Here is a 15,737-nt window from a genome sequence, read left to right as displayed (position 1 = left end):
TGTTAAATCAGAAAAGAAACATAAGAACATTCATATTCTTCCCTCTTGGTCCATATCCACATAAGAACACAGGACTGCATGTGAGACTTTCTGACCTTTTATTTTTTTTATTTATTTATTTTTTTGCGGTACGCGTGCCTCTCACTGTTGTGGCCTCTCCCCTTGTGGAGCACAGGCTCCAGACGCGCAGGCTCAGCGGCCATGGCTCACGGGCCCAGCCGCTCCACGGCGTGTGGGATCTTCCCGGACTGGGGCACGAACCCCTGCATCGGCAGGTGGACTCTCAACCACTGCATCACCAGGGAAGCCCGCAACTCTTTTGTAAACAGTAAGTTTCTTAAATTCTGCAGCCCCAGGAATTTTACACAATGTATATAAAAAATATATGTATTATATATATATCTTTATTATAGCAGTAATCACTCTGCATATTGTTGGCAGTTTACTTATCTGCACACTCCTGTACTGGGAGCTCCCTTAGTTAAAAATTAATTTCAATCTGGTTCACAATGCCTGGCCCAGAGCTTAGCATAAAGTAGGCACTTGATAATTATTACTTAAATTGACATGATGAGGAGCAGAAAACAATTTCCCAGTGACTTTTTCCTGCTTACTAACATCCTATTGACCTAGCTCAGAAGTAGAAGGGAGTGATTTGAGCAAAATCCCAGATGCAACTGTATTCATTAACCCAGCCACCTCATTTCACCTGATGGGTGCTGAACCCTTCTGCAGTTCTACTTGCCACTCACTGACTTTTTCATCAGCACTGACAACAATCAAGGTGTGTGCTGGGTACCAGATCAGAGCACTGAAGCGGCCTGGAGCCTAGTGAATACAAGTTTATTTCAGTATTTCTGAGGAACCAGGATTAACCTTCTTCCCCATCCCAGGCGTCTATGCAACCTCTAACCCCGGCACATACCATCAGATACATAGCCAGGGCAGAATTCACATAAACAAAGAACTGAAGTTGACCCAACTCACCTGTGCTTTGGCTACAGCCTTAGCTTCCTGCCACAAGTTGAGTTCCCCAGCTTGATTCCCAGACACTGCTGTAGAACCGTCTGGGGCCCAGGCCACAGCAGTGATGGCTGCAGTCATGCAGCCTGGGTATATATGTGTCATCTGGAGAAGAAAGGAAGTAATTCATTAGGAGCTAGACCACTGTTGGGATACAAGAGGAGATAGCAGGCTACCCTCGACCTTCTTGGTCCAACACACGCCCCTTTCACACCTTGAGTCTCTCCACACCTCACTCACCTGCTTCTTCAGGTACCTGCCAGAGCTGTATGGAACCACCCTCTGAGGGGGTCAGCAGGAGGCCTGAGGTTTCTGAAACAGCAGCTGCACTGACTGGGCCACTGTGTCCCAGGAGGGTGTGTGTTTGAAACACCTAGGAGGAAAGGATGGATACGGAACAGTGGGGAGGTGACACAACAGGATGCTGTCCCATCACACCCTCTCCACTGCCCCCACCCAAGGCCTTTCAGGGAACTCACCAAGAGTAGATGCCACAACCGTGTGGCCCCATCCAATCCCACAGTTACCACCAGAAGCTCTGACCCCAGCTGGCCAGGTGATAAGACTCAGAAACTGAGTCAGGAGAAGTGGAGAAGGGAACAGGCAGCGGGGACGGGAAGGTGGCTGACATTTCATCACCTGCACTGGGCTCCAGGGCAGCTGCACAGTGGCTGAGGGGTCCTGAATGAGCAGGGATGCTGGTCATCTCCACACCCTGATGGTCCCACGCTTTCAAGGTCCCATCTCGGCCCACAGATACCACGTGCTCCTCCTGCCCCAGAGCACAGGATCAGAGAAGAGTCACACTGAGCGGGACATGGGAATTACGACTCCCGCCACAGAGGTGTGGGCTCAGAATTAAGGGCCTAGAAGATGTCAAAGAAAAAGGACACCCCGGATAGTGGGGCTGGGAGGCTCAGGACTACCTCATGCCATAAGGTCATGATATTGAGATACTCTGTTTTCATGCTCTCCCTCCCCTCACACCAACCCTCAGCCTCAATACCCTAATCCTGCTCTAATTCAGGCCCAAGCATCTCACTCTTTATACTCCTTTTGCCTTTGGGATTAGATACGCAATGCATCCAGTCTCCCAAAGCCCCCTTAACCTTCCCAGGGACCCCCAGTGAGCTCTCCATTGCCTTCTCACCAAGGCCAGCACGGTGCTCATGGCACTCTGGTGACCCAGGAACTGACCACGCTGCTGTCTCGACTCTGGGTCCCACAGCCCTACACAGCCATCACTGGAGCAGGAGACCTGCAGAGTCAGAGGGCAGAGGAGTGGAATAATCAGCATCCCTCCAGCATTTCTCTATACTTATAACGTAGGGTGGAGGGCTGTAAGCCTTGTGATTAACAGCAAGGGCTGTCCTGGGTTCAAATCCTAGTTCCACCATTCATTGCTTGGTGACCTGGGGCAAGTTCATCTCTCTGGGCCTCAGGCTTCTCATCTGTTCAACTAGGATAATGACAGCGCACCTACTGATATGGGGCTGAAGCATCTATGTAAAGGAGTTAGCAGGATGCCTGGTACATAGTGAGCACTGAATAAATAGTAGCTATTGTCCTTGTTATTAACATAATGTCAGTCAACAACAACTTTGTCTCACCCCAACAAAGGTGAGAAGTATGCAATGCCCAGGAGAGATCTGGCTGGCTAGAAGTCAGGGGTAGGACAGACAATGACAAGCCTATTCGATTGCTACTCATTTCTTTTTGTGAACAACGGGGACTCTGCGTTGGAAAACTAGGCTTTACCAATGCTGAGTGCATAATTTGAGACCCATTTTTCACTTAGGACCAAAGAAATCATAGCACCTTTACCTGCAGGGACAGGGCATCCTAAGCCCTTGGGGAGACAGTTCTGTGTTCTTGTTAAGGGCTTTCTTATCATAAAGTTTACTGGCTCAGCTTCTTCACTTACATGACCTTGGAAATGGTCTTTAATCTAGCTGAGCTCAATATCCTTGTCTATGAAATAGAGAAAATAGTAGTATCTTCTTTACGGGATGTTGTAAAGACTAAATGAGGCCATATATGCGAAGGGCTTAGTCCAATGTCTGGCACATACTAAGTGCCCAATAAATGTGAGCTATTATTGGGTGTTAGAAAATCATATACTATATTATAAATGGGTATTAGGAACAGGATGAGGTGGGATGTGCTGTCCTCCCCCAGGAGCCCTGCTGAGCTTTGTGCCACCCCCCCAACCCCTTCACTCACCAGGAGGTTGTCTTCGGTCCAGGCACAGCCAGTGACCCAGTCTCGGTGACAGGCAGAGAAGGAGCAAATCAGAACAGGGGCTTTGGGTGTCCTCACATCCCAGCAGAGCAGACTCTGGACAGGCCCCAAGAGAGGAAGCCATCAGGACCATAGGACAGAGGTAGGAACACCAGGGCTATCTCAGGCAAAAAATTTCAAGGAAAGAGGGAATATCAAAGGAGGACGAGTGGACAGATCCCATACAGGCCATTGAGCAAAGCAAAAAGCTGGAGGAAGCAGTGGGAAGTGAGCTGCTCAGGAATCCAGGACCAGAGGGGCTGGGGGCCCACAGGGAGGAGCGCCCTGCAGCTCACCCGATCCCTGCCCCCGGTGGCCAGGCTGCATCCATCAGTGCTGAAGCTATAGCAGCTTATGGGGCCCTCACATCTCCTCTCCGGAGCTCAGTGCCACAGGGAAAGTCTTCTGTCTTTTGTGACACTGTGAGGCCCTCTGCATTAGAAATGGGGAGAGAGGAAGATTTTCTGAAAGAGGAAGTGACACAGGCCTGGGAGGCCAAAGACAAAGGCAATCATGGGGGCTGAAGGTGATGTCTGAGGGCACAGCTCCAAGGGAGGGATGCCGTGAGTCCCACCCAGGCCCTGGACAAGGATCGGTCACCATGTGAGGGCACAGGACAGGAATGCCAGGCACTGCCAGCTCTGGCTCTGCGGCCATCTCCTGCTAACTCCCGAATGCACCGCCACACTCTCCTCTCCTAAAGTGCACAGTGTCACTTTGAACAAGCCTCTTTACCTAGAGAGGACTAAGGCCATTTTCACCTTAACATCTCTCTCTTCTCCTAAGGGAAACCCATCCCTTTTACACAGCAAAATCCCCCACTAGGCAGAAACTCAAAGGGTGACAGGAATTACAAAGAGGTCCCAGAATCAGGGTTAGGGAACAAGAAGAAACAGTCTACACAGATTATGCAAGATAAACGCATTTAAAAGCACTTTGCAAGTTGTAAAAAAAAGTTATATAGGTGTGTGTATTTTCATGCACACATATACATACAAATTGAAGAAAGGTGTTAGCACATTTGAAAGGAACAGTGATTCACGGACCCTGCCCGTGCCCATTGCCCAGCCGTACCTGAGGCTGCAGCCAAGAGTTCCTGGGACGTGGCCAGTGCCAGCACAGGCTTCTGGTGTCTGGACAAGAGCCAGAGGGACTGAAGGGAGCCTCCCTGGAGCATCCAGCCCCGCAGGACCCCATCTTCGGCACCACTCGCCAACACCTTAGGGCTGAGCCAGGCCAGTGCAGACACTGCCACATCTAGCGCTTGACACTGAGCCCCCTGGGAACCTAGAGAATGAAGGACAACAAAAGAGTAAGATGCTTGGAAAGGGGGCCAGAATTGGGGGAGAGGGGCCCTTTCCAGGCTCAGACACTTCAACCCTTCTCCTCCAGTACCTGAAGAGATTGTGTAGATCCGAATGCCATCTGCTCAGTACCCAACAGCCACCTGATCACCATCTGGGCTGAGAGCCATGGAGAGGGCAGAAGAGAGAGAGGGGCAACCTAGGCACCCACGGGGACGACCCAGAGACCTGGACCACACCTGAACCTGAGGGCCAAGAAAGGGGCTTAAAGATAACCCACCCCCCATTAATGTCCTCCTTCCAGAGACTCGTCTCCGAGAGCTACTGTGCACACACCGCACCCCCTCCCTGTAGCACAAGCTCCTCCAGACTCCTCGGCAAAGGCGCCACCCTCCCCCAAATAGTCCCACACCTTTGCAACCCCTCCTCATAGCCCACCGCCAGCCCTCTGTAACCTGACCTTGCCATCCTCTCCAGCCATCAGTAACTGGCACCCAGCACGCAGGAAAAGGGCAGCAGTAACGAAGCCATGGTGTGCAGGGAAGACAGCCAGCCGTGTCCCCTCCTGCCAGACCCAGAGCTCCACCATCCCGTCCAGCCGGCCCGCAGCTACAGCCCGCCCAGACACACTGGAGGCCAAGGCACGGACAGAGGCTCCTGGGGCCCCCAGTTCCTGCGTGGAGAGGTAGAAACTGGAACATCAGGGCCCTGCTCTCAACCCAAACCAAGAGTGACCCAGGATGCAGGTGTCCACCATTTCCCACCCTCCACTCCCACCCTCCCGTGCTTCCTTCCCCAGGGCCACCCTGCTCCTCTCACCTTGGTGACTTTGAGCCCATCCACCTGGAAGAAGCTGGAACTGCCAGCCCAGCTGCCAATGGCTATTATCACCTGCCCCTCTGGGTGGAAAATAATGCAGTTGAGGGGCTTGGGACAGGTGTGCTGGGAGGCCAGCTGCCCACGGATTGTGTCCCACAGCTGGAGGAGAAAGAAGAGGAGGAGGACTCAGGGTGCTGAACACAGATGCCTGAGCTGCTCAGTCCCAGAGCTCCAGGGGCCACCTTGTCCAGTCCCCTGCCCTCAGCAGGCCAAGCAGGCAGAGCCTCTGCCGCGCTGAGGAGAACGACCTCACAGGGCTGACCCCGAGTTCAGGGCCGCTTTCACCACCACAGGCCCCTGGTCGTTACCTTCAGGCCTCCCCCCAGGCACACGGTGGCCAGAAGCCAGCCGTCTGGGCTCAGGCAGCAGCCGGTGATCCAGTACTGGTGAGCCTTGATCTGGATCACCCTACCCCAGGGAGACAAGGTCGGGGGGCCCCCTGGCCACAGACTCCCTCCTCATCCCCCTCCCCCTGGGCTTCCAACAAACAGGGACGGCCCTCACACTGAGATGTGAGGGGCCTCTTACTGACAGCCGTGCTGCAGGTCCCAGCACTCCAGGAGCCCGTCAAAGCCAGTAAGAAAGAGGGCGTTGTGGGAGAGGAACGAACAAGAGGAGACCCCATCACAGCCACTCACCACAGACCTCTCCTCCTGGGACAGTGAGCGGGGAAGCACTCGCCTGACCACTCCACGTCCAGCCACTCCAGGAAGGAGGCAATGGCTAGAAGGGCTGGAGCCCTTAGCTCTCTACACTCCCTGCTAAGTCCCAAACTCTGTCCCTCTAGTCCCACAGCAGGAGCCCCTGTGAAAAGTGCAAAGCTTTGGGCCCTGCTCCAGACCTAGGCCAAGCTCGAACAGCTTCAAGTGGGAACCTCCTGATCCAAGTGAGGTCACATCGTCCCCCTCACTTCGAACCCCATACGTAACCCCGAGTCACAGAAGATTTGGTGCTTCTGAGGTGGGAATGACGTCACACACACGCCTATGGGGGGCGGGGGGCACTGACACGGGTGGAAGAGGAGACGGCGACTGTGGCTGCAGAGCCCACCTCTCCAGCCTACTGTACTACCGCCCTCTCTCACGCACACTCTGCTGCCATTATTCTCAGCAACTTACAGGGAACATCTCCCCAGCGTCTTCGCCCGGGTTCCTCACTCAAGCCGGAATGCCTCCCCCTCTCCACCCTACGTCCTCCAGTAACTGCACAACTCACTTAGCTCTTACCTATGCCACATGGCTATGTTTTGGTTCCTTTTTTACCTTGTATGCCTTGTTTTTCAACAAAACTGACCACCTGGTGGGCAAAGACAAGGTCCTAAGCCCTGTGTTCCTTGCAGTGCTTAGTACGGTGCCTTGAAAAGAAGGTATACAGCAAGCATTTGCTGTGGGATTGGTTTTTTGACCAAGCCCTTATGATCTGATGTGAGGAAAGTAAAGTTGCTGCATCAAACAGGGTGATAACAGGTGGGTTTGGCTTGCCTCGGGCTTCGGGGCAGGACCTGAGGCTCTTCTGAAGGTAAATCCCACTCCGCCTTGCATGTCGTACCCGCCAGGTTCTGAGGTCCAACAGGTAAACTGTCCCACTGACAGTGCCCACAGCTGCCCTTTGCCCATTGGGGGAGAAGGCCACAGCTGTGGGGGGGGGTGAGGAAACTGCCAGGGACAGGCTGGAGCTAGAGAAAGAACAGCAAGAAAGGGAGGAGATGAGGAATGAGGGGAAGGAAGAGGATGGGAATTCGTTTCTGCATTTCTGGGCCTGAACCCCCCTCTCCATGGTGACTGCGGTCTGTTCTTTACTCTCCAGTTTCAGAGAGGGCTGCAGCTTGCTCTCTGGCGAGTTTGCCAGCATCTGGGGTCAAGGGTTTTACCTTTGCTGGCCCCTCAGGGTCTGGGGTTTATTAAGCCAACGTAGCATGCACCGGAGGTGCCATCGCTGGGAGAGCTGGGGGGCCTGGCGGCAAAGGGGCGAGTCCAGAGGCTGGGTGGCTGCCTGCTGGTGCAGAAGCAGTGGGTACTGGCTGAGGACTGAAGCCTGCTGCCTCGGGAAGGTGTGAAATACAGCAACATCAGCCTCAGGGAGCTTCTGTTCCTCGTCAGGGACTGAGGAAGCTATAGAAGAGAGGCGGGGTGTCACTGGGGAGCCAGCCTGGACCCCCATTAACCCCAGCACCAAGTCAATCATATGATGTGTCTAAAATGCTAAGTCTCAAAGTGTGGCCCTCCGGTCCCACATCAGGAACATCTGTGAAGAGTACGAAGCTTTGGGTCCCTCTCCAGACCTAGGAAACCAGAATCTGGGGACGCAGGGATCAGCAGTTTCAACAAGTTTCCCAAGTAATTGTGTGCCCACTAAATAAAGTGTGAGAGCCTCTCGTTTAGGAGACCTAAGCAAAAGGTCTCCCAAGAATCACATGCTTACCCTCTTGGCCTTTTCACCTTGGAACAGAAATTCAACTGTTCTTTCCATTACACCTCCCACTGAGCAGGCTGCCCCCCATGAACACACCCAGGAGCCACAGCTTGGAGAAGACTCCACCCAGTAACTCATCTCACCATAGAGGGCACGGGCCTCCAGGAGCTGAGAGATCAGACCCAGTTCCAGGTGTGCAGCCACCACGTGGAGATTGGTAAGGAACTTTGCAAGAAAGCCACGGTTCCTGCTCTGGAGCTGGGAGAGTCAGACTGGATTCATTAGGGACGTGGTGAGGCTGGTGAGGAGGGACAGTCTAGTCCTAGACCCTGCCTGTGCAGCTAAGACCTAGACTTAGGAGCTGGGACAAAGGACCTGAAGGACGAGGGCAGGAAAACTGAAAGGAGAAATGTACATGGAGTTTGGGAAGGGGGTGGGGGTGATAACGGCAGTGGAGATGATGGTGGTTGTCATGGGGGAGAGGGGTCTCAGAAGAGCCAAAGAAGTTCCTTGGGAGAGGGTGCCTATAGGATATGGGGACTAACCAGGGGATAAGGCAGGTCTCCCAGAGCTTCAGGAGGGCAACTTCAGAAGGTACCTGAGGCATCAGGGTCACATGTCTTCCAGAGCTGAGCTGCAGGTGTGGGTCACAGGAACAGACACTGAGACGGGTTTGGCCCCGAAGCATCTCCAAAGATCAAATCCCTCAGGCTACAGCAAGAGCCATCCACCCCCTGGGGTAGCAGGTGAGGGGGCCAGCCGATGTGGAGCACCAGGTCCCACAGTCAGTGTCCCGGGGCTTAATGGGGCTGCAGTCACCTGTGATGAGGATGTGTGCTGTCTTCTCCAGCTCTGGCCTCTTCCCATAGTGACATTTAGCGGCTATTCTCAGGGGCCCATCAAAGAGGCACAGCCGGGCACCAGGGTGCTCCAGGGGTCCCTCCCCTAGCAAACTGATCCCGTGTGAGGGAGAGAAGGCAGGACAAGAGGGAGGAGGCCTGTAAGTGAGCATCTGGCATAGCTGCGGGTTCCCATTCCCACCTCAAACAGTGGTAACTTGAGTTGACAGCCATTCACGGTCTGGGAGACAAGTGCCAGGGGCTATACGGAGGGAAGGGTAGGATGAAGAGAGGATCACATGGGTCCCTGGCTCAAAGACAGGGAGGTACAGAAGTCAGTGGGAGCTCAGCTGGGGGCACCTATACCTGCGCAGACTCTGGACAAGGCAGGCAAACGAACCCATGGGGTAGGGGTCCCTGCTGTTACCAGCAGCCACTGCTTCTTCCCAGGTCTTGGTCCCCCTGGGAAGTATCCGCCATACACTCAACACTCCATGCAACTGGTCCACAGTCAGACCTAAAAACCCAAGCTCTCTGAGGCCCTAAACCACGCAATGTACCCATCCCCATGACACCTAGTCCCTCCTTGCACTGCTTGCTGAGGCCCCAACTGAACTGAACTGAAGGTCGTCCGACCCCCGAGCCCACTCCAAGTACTGACCGCTGCTGTGACCTCACAAGTGGCCAAGGCTTGGGGAAAGACATCAGGGCCATGCTCTTGTTCCCAGGTGCCCAGGATGTGCTGCAGCAGCAGAGGGACAGTAGCAGGCAGGGTCCGGAGTCTCTCAGACACCTGGGAGGGGACAGGGAGTGGCCTCAGTCAGTGAGGGGAGGGGGAGAAGCAGCTTTGGTTGTGGGTAGGGGAGGGGACAGCAGAACAAACCATGGGAAGGGATGACAAGGAAAGAGCAACGCTGGTGGGAGAGAAGCAGGGCTGGGGGTGTGGATGAGGAATGGGTGATCACAAGATGGCAAAGGATGAGGGTGGAAGAAGGTGAGGGATGGGGATGAAAGAGGCTGAACGGAGACTGGGAAGTAGGATTCGGACTTAGAAGGTGAAGGGTGAGCGATCACATCCTCCACTGACCTGCTCAAAGAGTGTGAAGAGCCTCAGGTGACCAGTGACCAAGCGCAGGTAGAACGGCAGGACTGGCCCTAGCTTCACCAGCAGCAGCTGCGTCTGAAGACTCAGAGGACTCAGCACAGGACCAGAGAGCCTGGCCACAGCCAGTTCTCCACCCCCTGCCCTCCGTCCTGGCACCAAGCCCAGGGCAGGGCAGCTTCTCCTCTAAGAGGCCCCACCCAGGAAGAGACCCATGGCATCACCTCAGGACACAGCCATCCCTGCCCTGCACTGCTCTAGCCAGCCAGCCCCGCTTTCAGAAACCCCCCCGCGGTTCAGCCTACCCCATTCAACAGCCACAGCTTTCTCCTCCCCTCGCCCGGACAGGCCCTGGAGAGGCCATTCACCAGGAGAAAAGGAATGGGTGACATTATAAGGAGTCGCGGTTATCTTATTGACAACTTCCCTGGGCTGAGAAAACGAAGGAGCTGGTCTACGTGGGGCAGCTGCTAGCTTCAACACCCAGGGTTCTCCCAGCTCCCAGATTCACCCCACACACCCACCTGCCCTGGCCTACACCCAACCTGGTTGTTGAAAGGTGACTCTTCCAGCCTCTTCCCGGACAGAGCCAGCTCCTCTCGCACCAGCCGGGCCCGGGCAGATGGCTCCAGAGGCCCCAGGGCCACCACATGGGCACCTTGGCTCTGCTCGAGTGTCTCCCCCAGGCCGGAATCACTGGACACACTCAGCACCAGGTGCACCCACTGTGGGATTTGGGCAACAGGGTACAAATGTTGAAGGAAAAGGAGGAGAACTCTGTTGGAGAGGTCCCTCTCCCTACTGCATCCCACCCCACCTCCTTCTCACACTTACCCGGGGAAGGGTCTTAGGGATACAGTCCGAGATCAGCCGCCCATGCTTGTCCACCAACCTGTCAGCCCCATCAGTGATCAGCACCAGAGGCTGGCCAGTTTTCAGGGACTGAGCAGACCCGGGGAGCAGCCTCTGCTGCAGCTCCCACACCAGGCCCCTGTGTATGGAGGAGAAGGACCAAGGTTGGCAGGGGTGGTGTCACGTGCTATCAACAAGGCTGGGCTAAGTGGGGGAGAAACACACCAGTATGTGCTGGGGAGGGCACTTGGCTCTTGCAGTTGGCTATGCAGATAGGCACAGAGGCGTCTGAGCAAGATGAGGACAAGACCCTGGTCAGGGCAGGCCCCTGAAAAGTGGAAGAAGACTAAGGGGGCCACCGTGGCCCCATCAGGAGCTTGCAGGGCTGACACAAGGGATGCCTGCATGGGAAGAGACCAGAAAACACATTTCACATGCACAAGCTCCCTGTTTCCCACCTCCTTAGCCCTCCTGAGCTCACACAGCCCTCCCTCCTGTCCAGGCCTCTGAGACTCTGTACCAGGAAGGTGGTCTTGCCCTGTCCCGACTGCCCGGTCACCAGGCTCAGCCTTCCCTGGTACCGCATCAGCTTCTGCACTGTGTCCTGAAGAAGGCGTGGTCGGGCAGGACTCAGAGGGTTCTTCAGCTGCTGAAAGGCGGCCTGGACCAAGTCATCATCCTGGATGGGCACTGGCTGCTCCGGCTGGGCCGCAGGCTGAGAACACATGGGGCAGTGACTACCTATGTTTCCATGCTCCTCAGGACCCCGGGCCTAAAACTCACTGTGCCCCCACCAAGTTACCTCCCACCCAGGGCTACCCGGCCCACCCTACCCCCTCTCCACTCCCCTGGCCACCAGAGTTCCTGCTGACCTGTAGGTAAAGCTTCTGGATCATACTCCACACATCCCACAGAACCAGCTGCCCAAACTCCTCCAGCTCCCCAACACAGGGCCGGCCAGCTGCTACAACACCCCACTCACAGCTGTATCTGTAAGCAAAGCGGGCACAAGCAGGGTCACAGCGGGCCGGGCCCCCCTTACCACCTCGCTCCATGCAGGTGTTCCCTACCTCTCCCAGCTCACTTGCGACAGGTGATCCCTTCCTGTCTGCTCAGGTAGCTCTTCAGTTCTGAGAGCCGATGGGAAGCCTCTTCAGACTCAGAAATAAAGTCAGACTTCCAGGCATCTGGCACAGAGCTGACCACCAAAGATACCCCAAGAGCGGGGCTGGATTCAGACCCCAGCCTCTCTCCGTCCCCAACCACCAGACCTGGCTGTGGTTCCCTGAAACCCCTCAAGTGGAGATCTCCTGCAAGGCTGCTTTGGTGCTGCAAGGCAAGCCCTCTGGTCCCTGTTTCTCCATTCTAGGTCCCCCTCTTGTACTCTGAATGTTATGGACAGAAGACACTTCCACTGAGCCTGTCTGGTCTTCTTTGGAGACTGAGGACTGGAGACAACAGAAGATACCTGAGGAAGCCAGAATCCCGGAAGTAGATGAGAGGCTGGGCAGAGGGCTGCAGGCGGAGCCCCCGATTCAGGAACTGCATCACCTCCATCTCCATCACAGAGCGACCTGAAGGGGACTGCTGGGCCTGCAGGGAGAGGCCAGAGAGCAGGCAGGTTCAGTCCTGGTCACACGAACTCCTCCTCTGAGACCTGCCAAGACCCCAGGGCCCCTTCATCTCAGTAATGTTCCTCTCTCCCTCCAGAGACAAGCAAATAAAATATAGCTAATAGCTAACGTTGATTGAATGCCTTTCACATGTTGAGCATTTTTCTGGAGCATTTTTAAAGTAGATTTCTAATTGTTGTAATAACGCTGCAATGTAGACATCACTGTTTCTATTTAATATATGAAGAAGTTGAGGCTAGATTAAGATGAACCGTTTTCCATAAAATCGCACAATGACAGAAGGGAGATCAGAATCCAGCTCTGTCTGACGACAAAGCCTCATCAGCTCTACCGCTTACCTCTCGCACCCCATGGCCAACCCAGAGGTATTTCCCAAAGGAATTCCCTCATCTAGGACTTGATAACTCACAGAACCTTCTACCTGTGTTTCCCTTCAAGTCTCAAGGATCTGCCTGTTCAGAGTCCTAGGGTTCTAGACATGCCGAGGCTTCTCGCATCCCTGCCCCAACCTTGTCTGCCTTACCCAGAGGAGGTGAGGATGGTCAGGGAGGCTGTAGTTGGGGGGAACATAGCCATAGTGGGAGCCCAGGATGCCCACAAACAGCTGCGAGTTCTCCACGTCCCCTAGGCACACTTCCAGCTGCCCGCAGGATGGTTATGGGGGCGTCGTGTCAGGGAGACGGGGCTCTGGCTCACAACCGATAGCATCCAAAGAGCACCCCGTACCCTTGGCACTCAGCCACCCTGCAGCCCCAGCCCCGCCCAGGTCAGCTCCCCCACTTAAGCCCCTCATCGCCGACCCAGCCCCTCTTCTCTGTGGCCCCCATACCTGTTCTGACGGGTCTCCTCCTCAGTGACGCCCCAGCACAGGTCGATGGCAGGAAGACTGATGCAGTGGGGGGCCTCTTGGGCCTGCAGTGCTGGCAGCAGGGACCTCAGCAGCAGGTCCGGCTCCCCATTCATGTCCCGGAAAGTGGAGGAAATGAAAAGCCGGATGCTGCGCCATCTGCAGGAAAGCCAGGGATCAGCCCACAGCCCAGCTCCACACACAGGGCTGTGACCTCCCCTCAGCACTGACAAGCCAGATACAGCAGACTGCAGCGGGGAGTCCAGCAGGCCTCCAGAGAATAACCTGCTTGTAACCTCAACTGCAGAGCCTAGAAATTAAACCTCACCTGGGGACTGCCAGTGCAAGGGGCGCAAGTTCGGAGAACTAAGATCCCACGTGGCACGCAGCATGGCCAATAATAAATAAATAAATAAACCTACTTGCCATTTCTCGGGCACCCTTCCTGTGTCAGCAATAATTATTACGCACCTACACTCTGCCATGAAATGCTCATGACAGCACTGTGAGGTAAGCACAAGAATTACCTCCATTGTACTGATCAAGAAACTACAGCTTAAGACATCAAACAACTAGCCCCAGTTTCAAGCTACTGTGTGGCAAAGCCAGGATGGAAAAGCCAGAGCCTGCGCCCCTAAGCCCTCTGCCTGAGCCCTGGTGCCTGCCACGCGCCTCGCATCCTAATCCCTTTCCCTAGTAGAGAAATGGGCATGCTCACCATCTGTGTTAGAGACACCCCTACCTGGGAAAGAGGAAGCATTCCTCAGCAAATAGAACAAGCAGCATCTCTACAGTCACCTGAGTTTCTCTACATTTCGACTGAAACCCCTCCCAATTCACAAAGGCATAAAACACAGACTGATGCAAGCTGGAAAACAGGAGCCAAGGGGCTTGGAGTATTCTCTTCCAGTGGCCAGAGAGACTGGACCTCTGTCTTCCCTGGGGGCGGTGGAATCTTGAATATTTTGTCCATTTGGCCTACATGTTCTAGAAGGTGGGAGGCCCCACGCTCTACAATGAACCTGACATAAAGAATGACAAAATAAATGAGAGCGAAATAGCAGAGTGAGAATCAGGAAGACCTTCCAAGGGGGCAGGGGACAAAGATATGGCTAGATTAGGTTCACCCAGTTAACTGGAGCTCCTTAAGAAGATGACCATAAACAGTAAATGTAGACTTAAAGTAAGCGAGGCAGCAGAACCACAGGAATGAAAGAACAAAGAAGAAACTATAGCCTATTCTGCTGTGTGCATGGTATCATAGGCTTTCTGTTGGGCCAGGGGCAACTGGGCTGAATGAAGATGTAAAGATTAAGGTTATTCCAGTCTGGGCTTGATCAGCTCTGTACCAGCCATGAAAGCTCCCTGGAGAGGGAGGGAAGTGTATGAGGCTTCCTAACAGGAGTAGGGGGCAATGGGTGGCATCCAAAGGAAAAGGCAGGGGAAAAAAAACAAATAAATGGGAATCCTAGTAGCGGAGAGAAAAACAAAGTTAAAAGATTTCTAGGGCTTCCCTGGTGGCGCAGTGGTTGAGAATCCGCCTGCCGATGCAGGGGACATGGGTTCGTGCCCCGGTCCGGGAAGATCCCACATGCTGCGGAGCGGCTGGGCCCATGAGCCATGGCCGCTGAGCCTGCGCATCCGGAGCCTGTGCTCCGCAACGGGAGAGGCCACACAGTGAGAGGCCCGTGTACCACCAAAAAAAAAGATTTCTGGGGGCTTCCCTGGTGGCACAGTGGTTGAGAGTCTGCCTGCTAATGCAGAGGACACGGGTTCGAGCCCTGGTCCGGGAGGATCCACATGTCATGGAGCAACTAGGCCTGTGAGCCACAACTACTGAGCCTGCGCATCTGGAGCCTGTGCTCCGCAACAAGAGAGGCCGCGATAGTGAGTGGCCTGCACACCGCGATGAAGAATGGCCCCCGCTTGCCACAACTAGAGAAAGCCCTCGCACAGAAACGAAGACCCAATACAGCAAAAATAAATAAAATAATTAAAAATCAGAACAGTAAGGCCAAAATTCAAGTCTTTTTAAAAAAAAGATTTCTGGATCTGGCATAAATAAAGTTAACATGGAATTTCCTCTGAAACAGAATGGAACAGAGGCCACAGAGAATGAATAAAAGTGATGTGACCAACTCTTGAGTTGTTCCCTTAAAAGCAAACAGCACAATCTCCCATGTCCCCTTTTCTCCTTTCCTACTAGATGTAATACAAAAATAATGGCTGGAGCTGGAGCAGCCATCATGAACTATGAGGTGGAAGCAGAGTAGTTGAGGATGGTAGAGCAACAGATAGAAGATGCCCAGGTCCCTGTAATACTGTGTTGTTGCCATGCCTAGACAGCTGTAAAAGAAGAATAAACTTTTATCTTGCTTTTAAAAAGGAAGTGGGGACTTCTCTGGTGATGCAGTGGTTAAGAATCTGCCTGCCAATGCAGGGGACATGGGTTCGATCCCTGGTCCAGGAATTCCTGATCCCATATGCTGAGGAGCAACTAAGCCCGTGTGCCACAACTACTGAAGCCCGTGCGCCTAGAGCCCATGCTCCACAACAAGAGAAGCT

The 15,737-nt window shown here is 54.2% G+C and overlaps 1 protein-coding gene across 1 annotated transcript in view; it reads right to left on the bottom strand.

The window, feature by feature from the left end:
* Nucleotides 1-705: 705 nt before the first annotated feature.
* Nucleotides 706-15,737, bottom strand: part of TEP1 (telomerase associated protein 1) — a 39,596-nt gene continuing 24,564 nt past the window's right edge. The window contains exons 14-35 of the mRNA XM_067030609.1: nt 13,155-13,331; nt 11,564-11,681; nt 11,212-11,406; nt 10,917-11,092; nt 10,674-10,830; nt 10,385-10,564; nt 9,825-9,917; nt 9,399-9,530; nt 8,042-8,156; nt 7,357-7,597; nt 7,035-7,161; nt 6,015-6,139; nt 5,795-5,894; nt 5,427-5,585; nt 5,046-5,280; nt 4,378-4,590; nt 3,247-3,287; nt 2,174-2,281; nt 1,551-1,795; nt 1,264-1,288; nt 988-1,128; nt 706-828 (exon numbers count right to left, since the gene is read on the bottom strand). Coding sequence (XP_066886710.1) covers nt 706-828; nt 988-1,128; nt 1,264-1,288; nt 1,551-1,795; nt 2,174-2,281; nt 3,247-3,287; nt 4,378-4,590; nt 5,046-5,280; nt 5,427-5,585; nt 5,795-5,894; nt 6,015-6,139; nt 7,035-7,161; nt 7,357-7,597; nt 8,042-8,156; nt 9,399-9,530; nt 9,825-9,917; nt 10,385-10,564; nt 10,674-10,830; nt 10,917-11,092; nt 11,212-11,406; nt 11,564-11,681; nt 13,155-13,331 — 3,226 coding nt within the window. The remainder of the gene's footprint in view (nt 829-987; nt 1,129-1,263; nt 1,289-1,550; nt 1,796-2,173; nt 2,282-3,246; nt 3,288-4,377; nt 4,591-5,045; nt 5,281-5,426; nt 5,586-5,794; nt 5,895-6,014; nt 6,140-7,034; nt 7,162-7,356; nt 7,598-8,041; nt 8,157-9,398; nt 9,531-9,824; nt 9,918-10,384; nt 10,565-10,673; nt 10,831-10,916; nt 11,093-11,211; nt 11,407-11,563; nt 11,682-13,154; nt 13,332-15,737) is intronic.

The sequence above is a fragment of the Kogia breviceps genome, chromosome 3 (assembly GCF_026419965.1).
Source record: "Kogia breviceps isolate mKogBre1 chromosome 3, mKogBre1 haplotype 1, whole genome shotgun sequence".
In the NCBI taxonomy this organism is placed as follows: domain Eukaryota; kingdom Metazoa; phylum Chordata; class Mammalia; order Artiodactyla; family Physeteridae; genus Kogia; species Kogia breviceps.
This window is presented reverse-complemented; position numbering and strand designations above follow the sequence as displayed.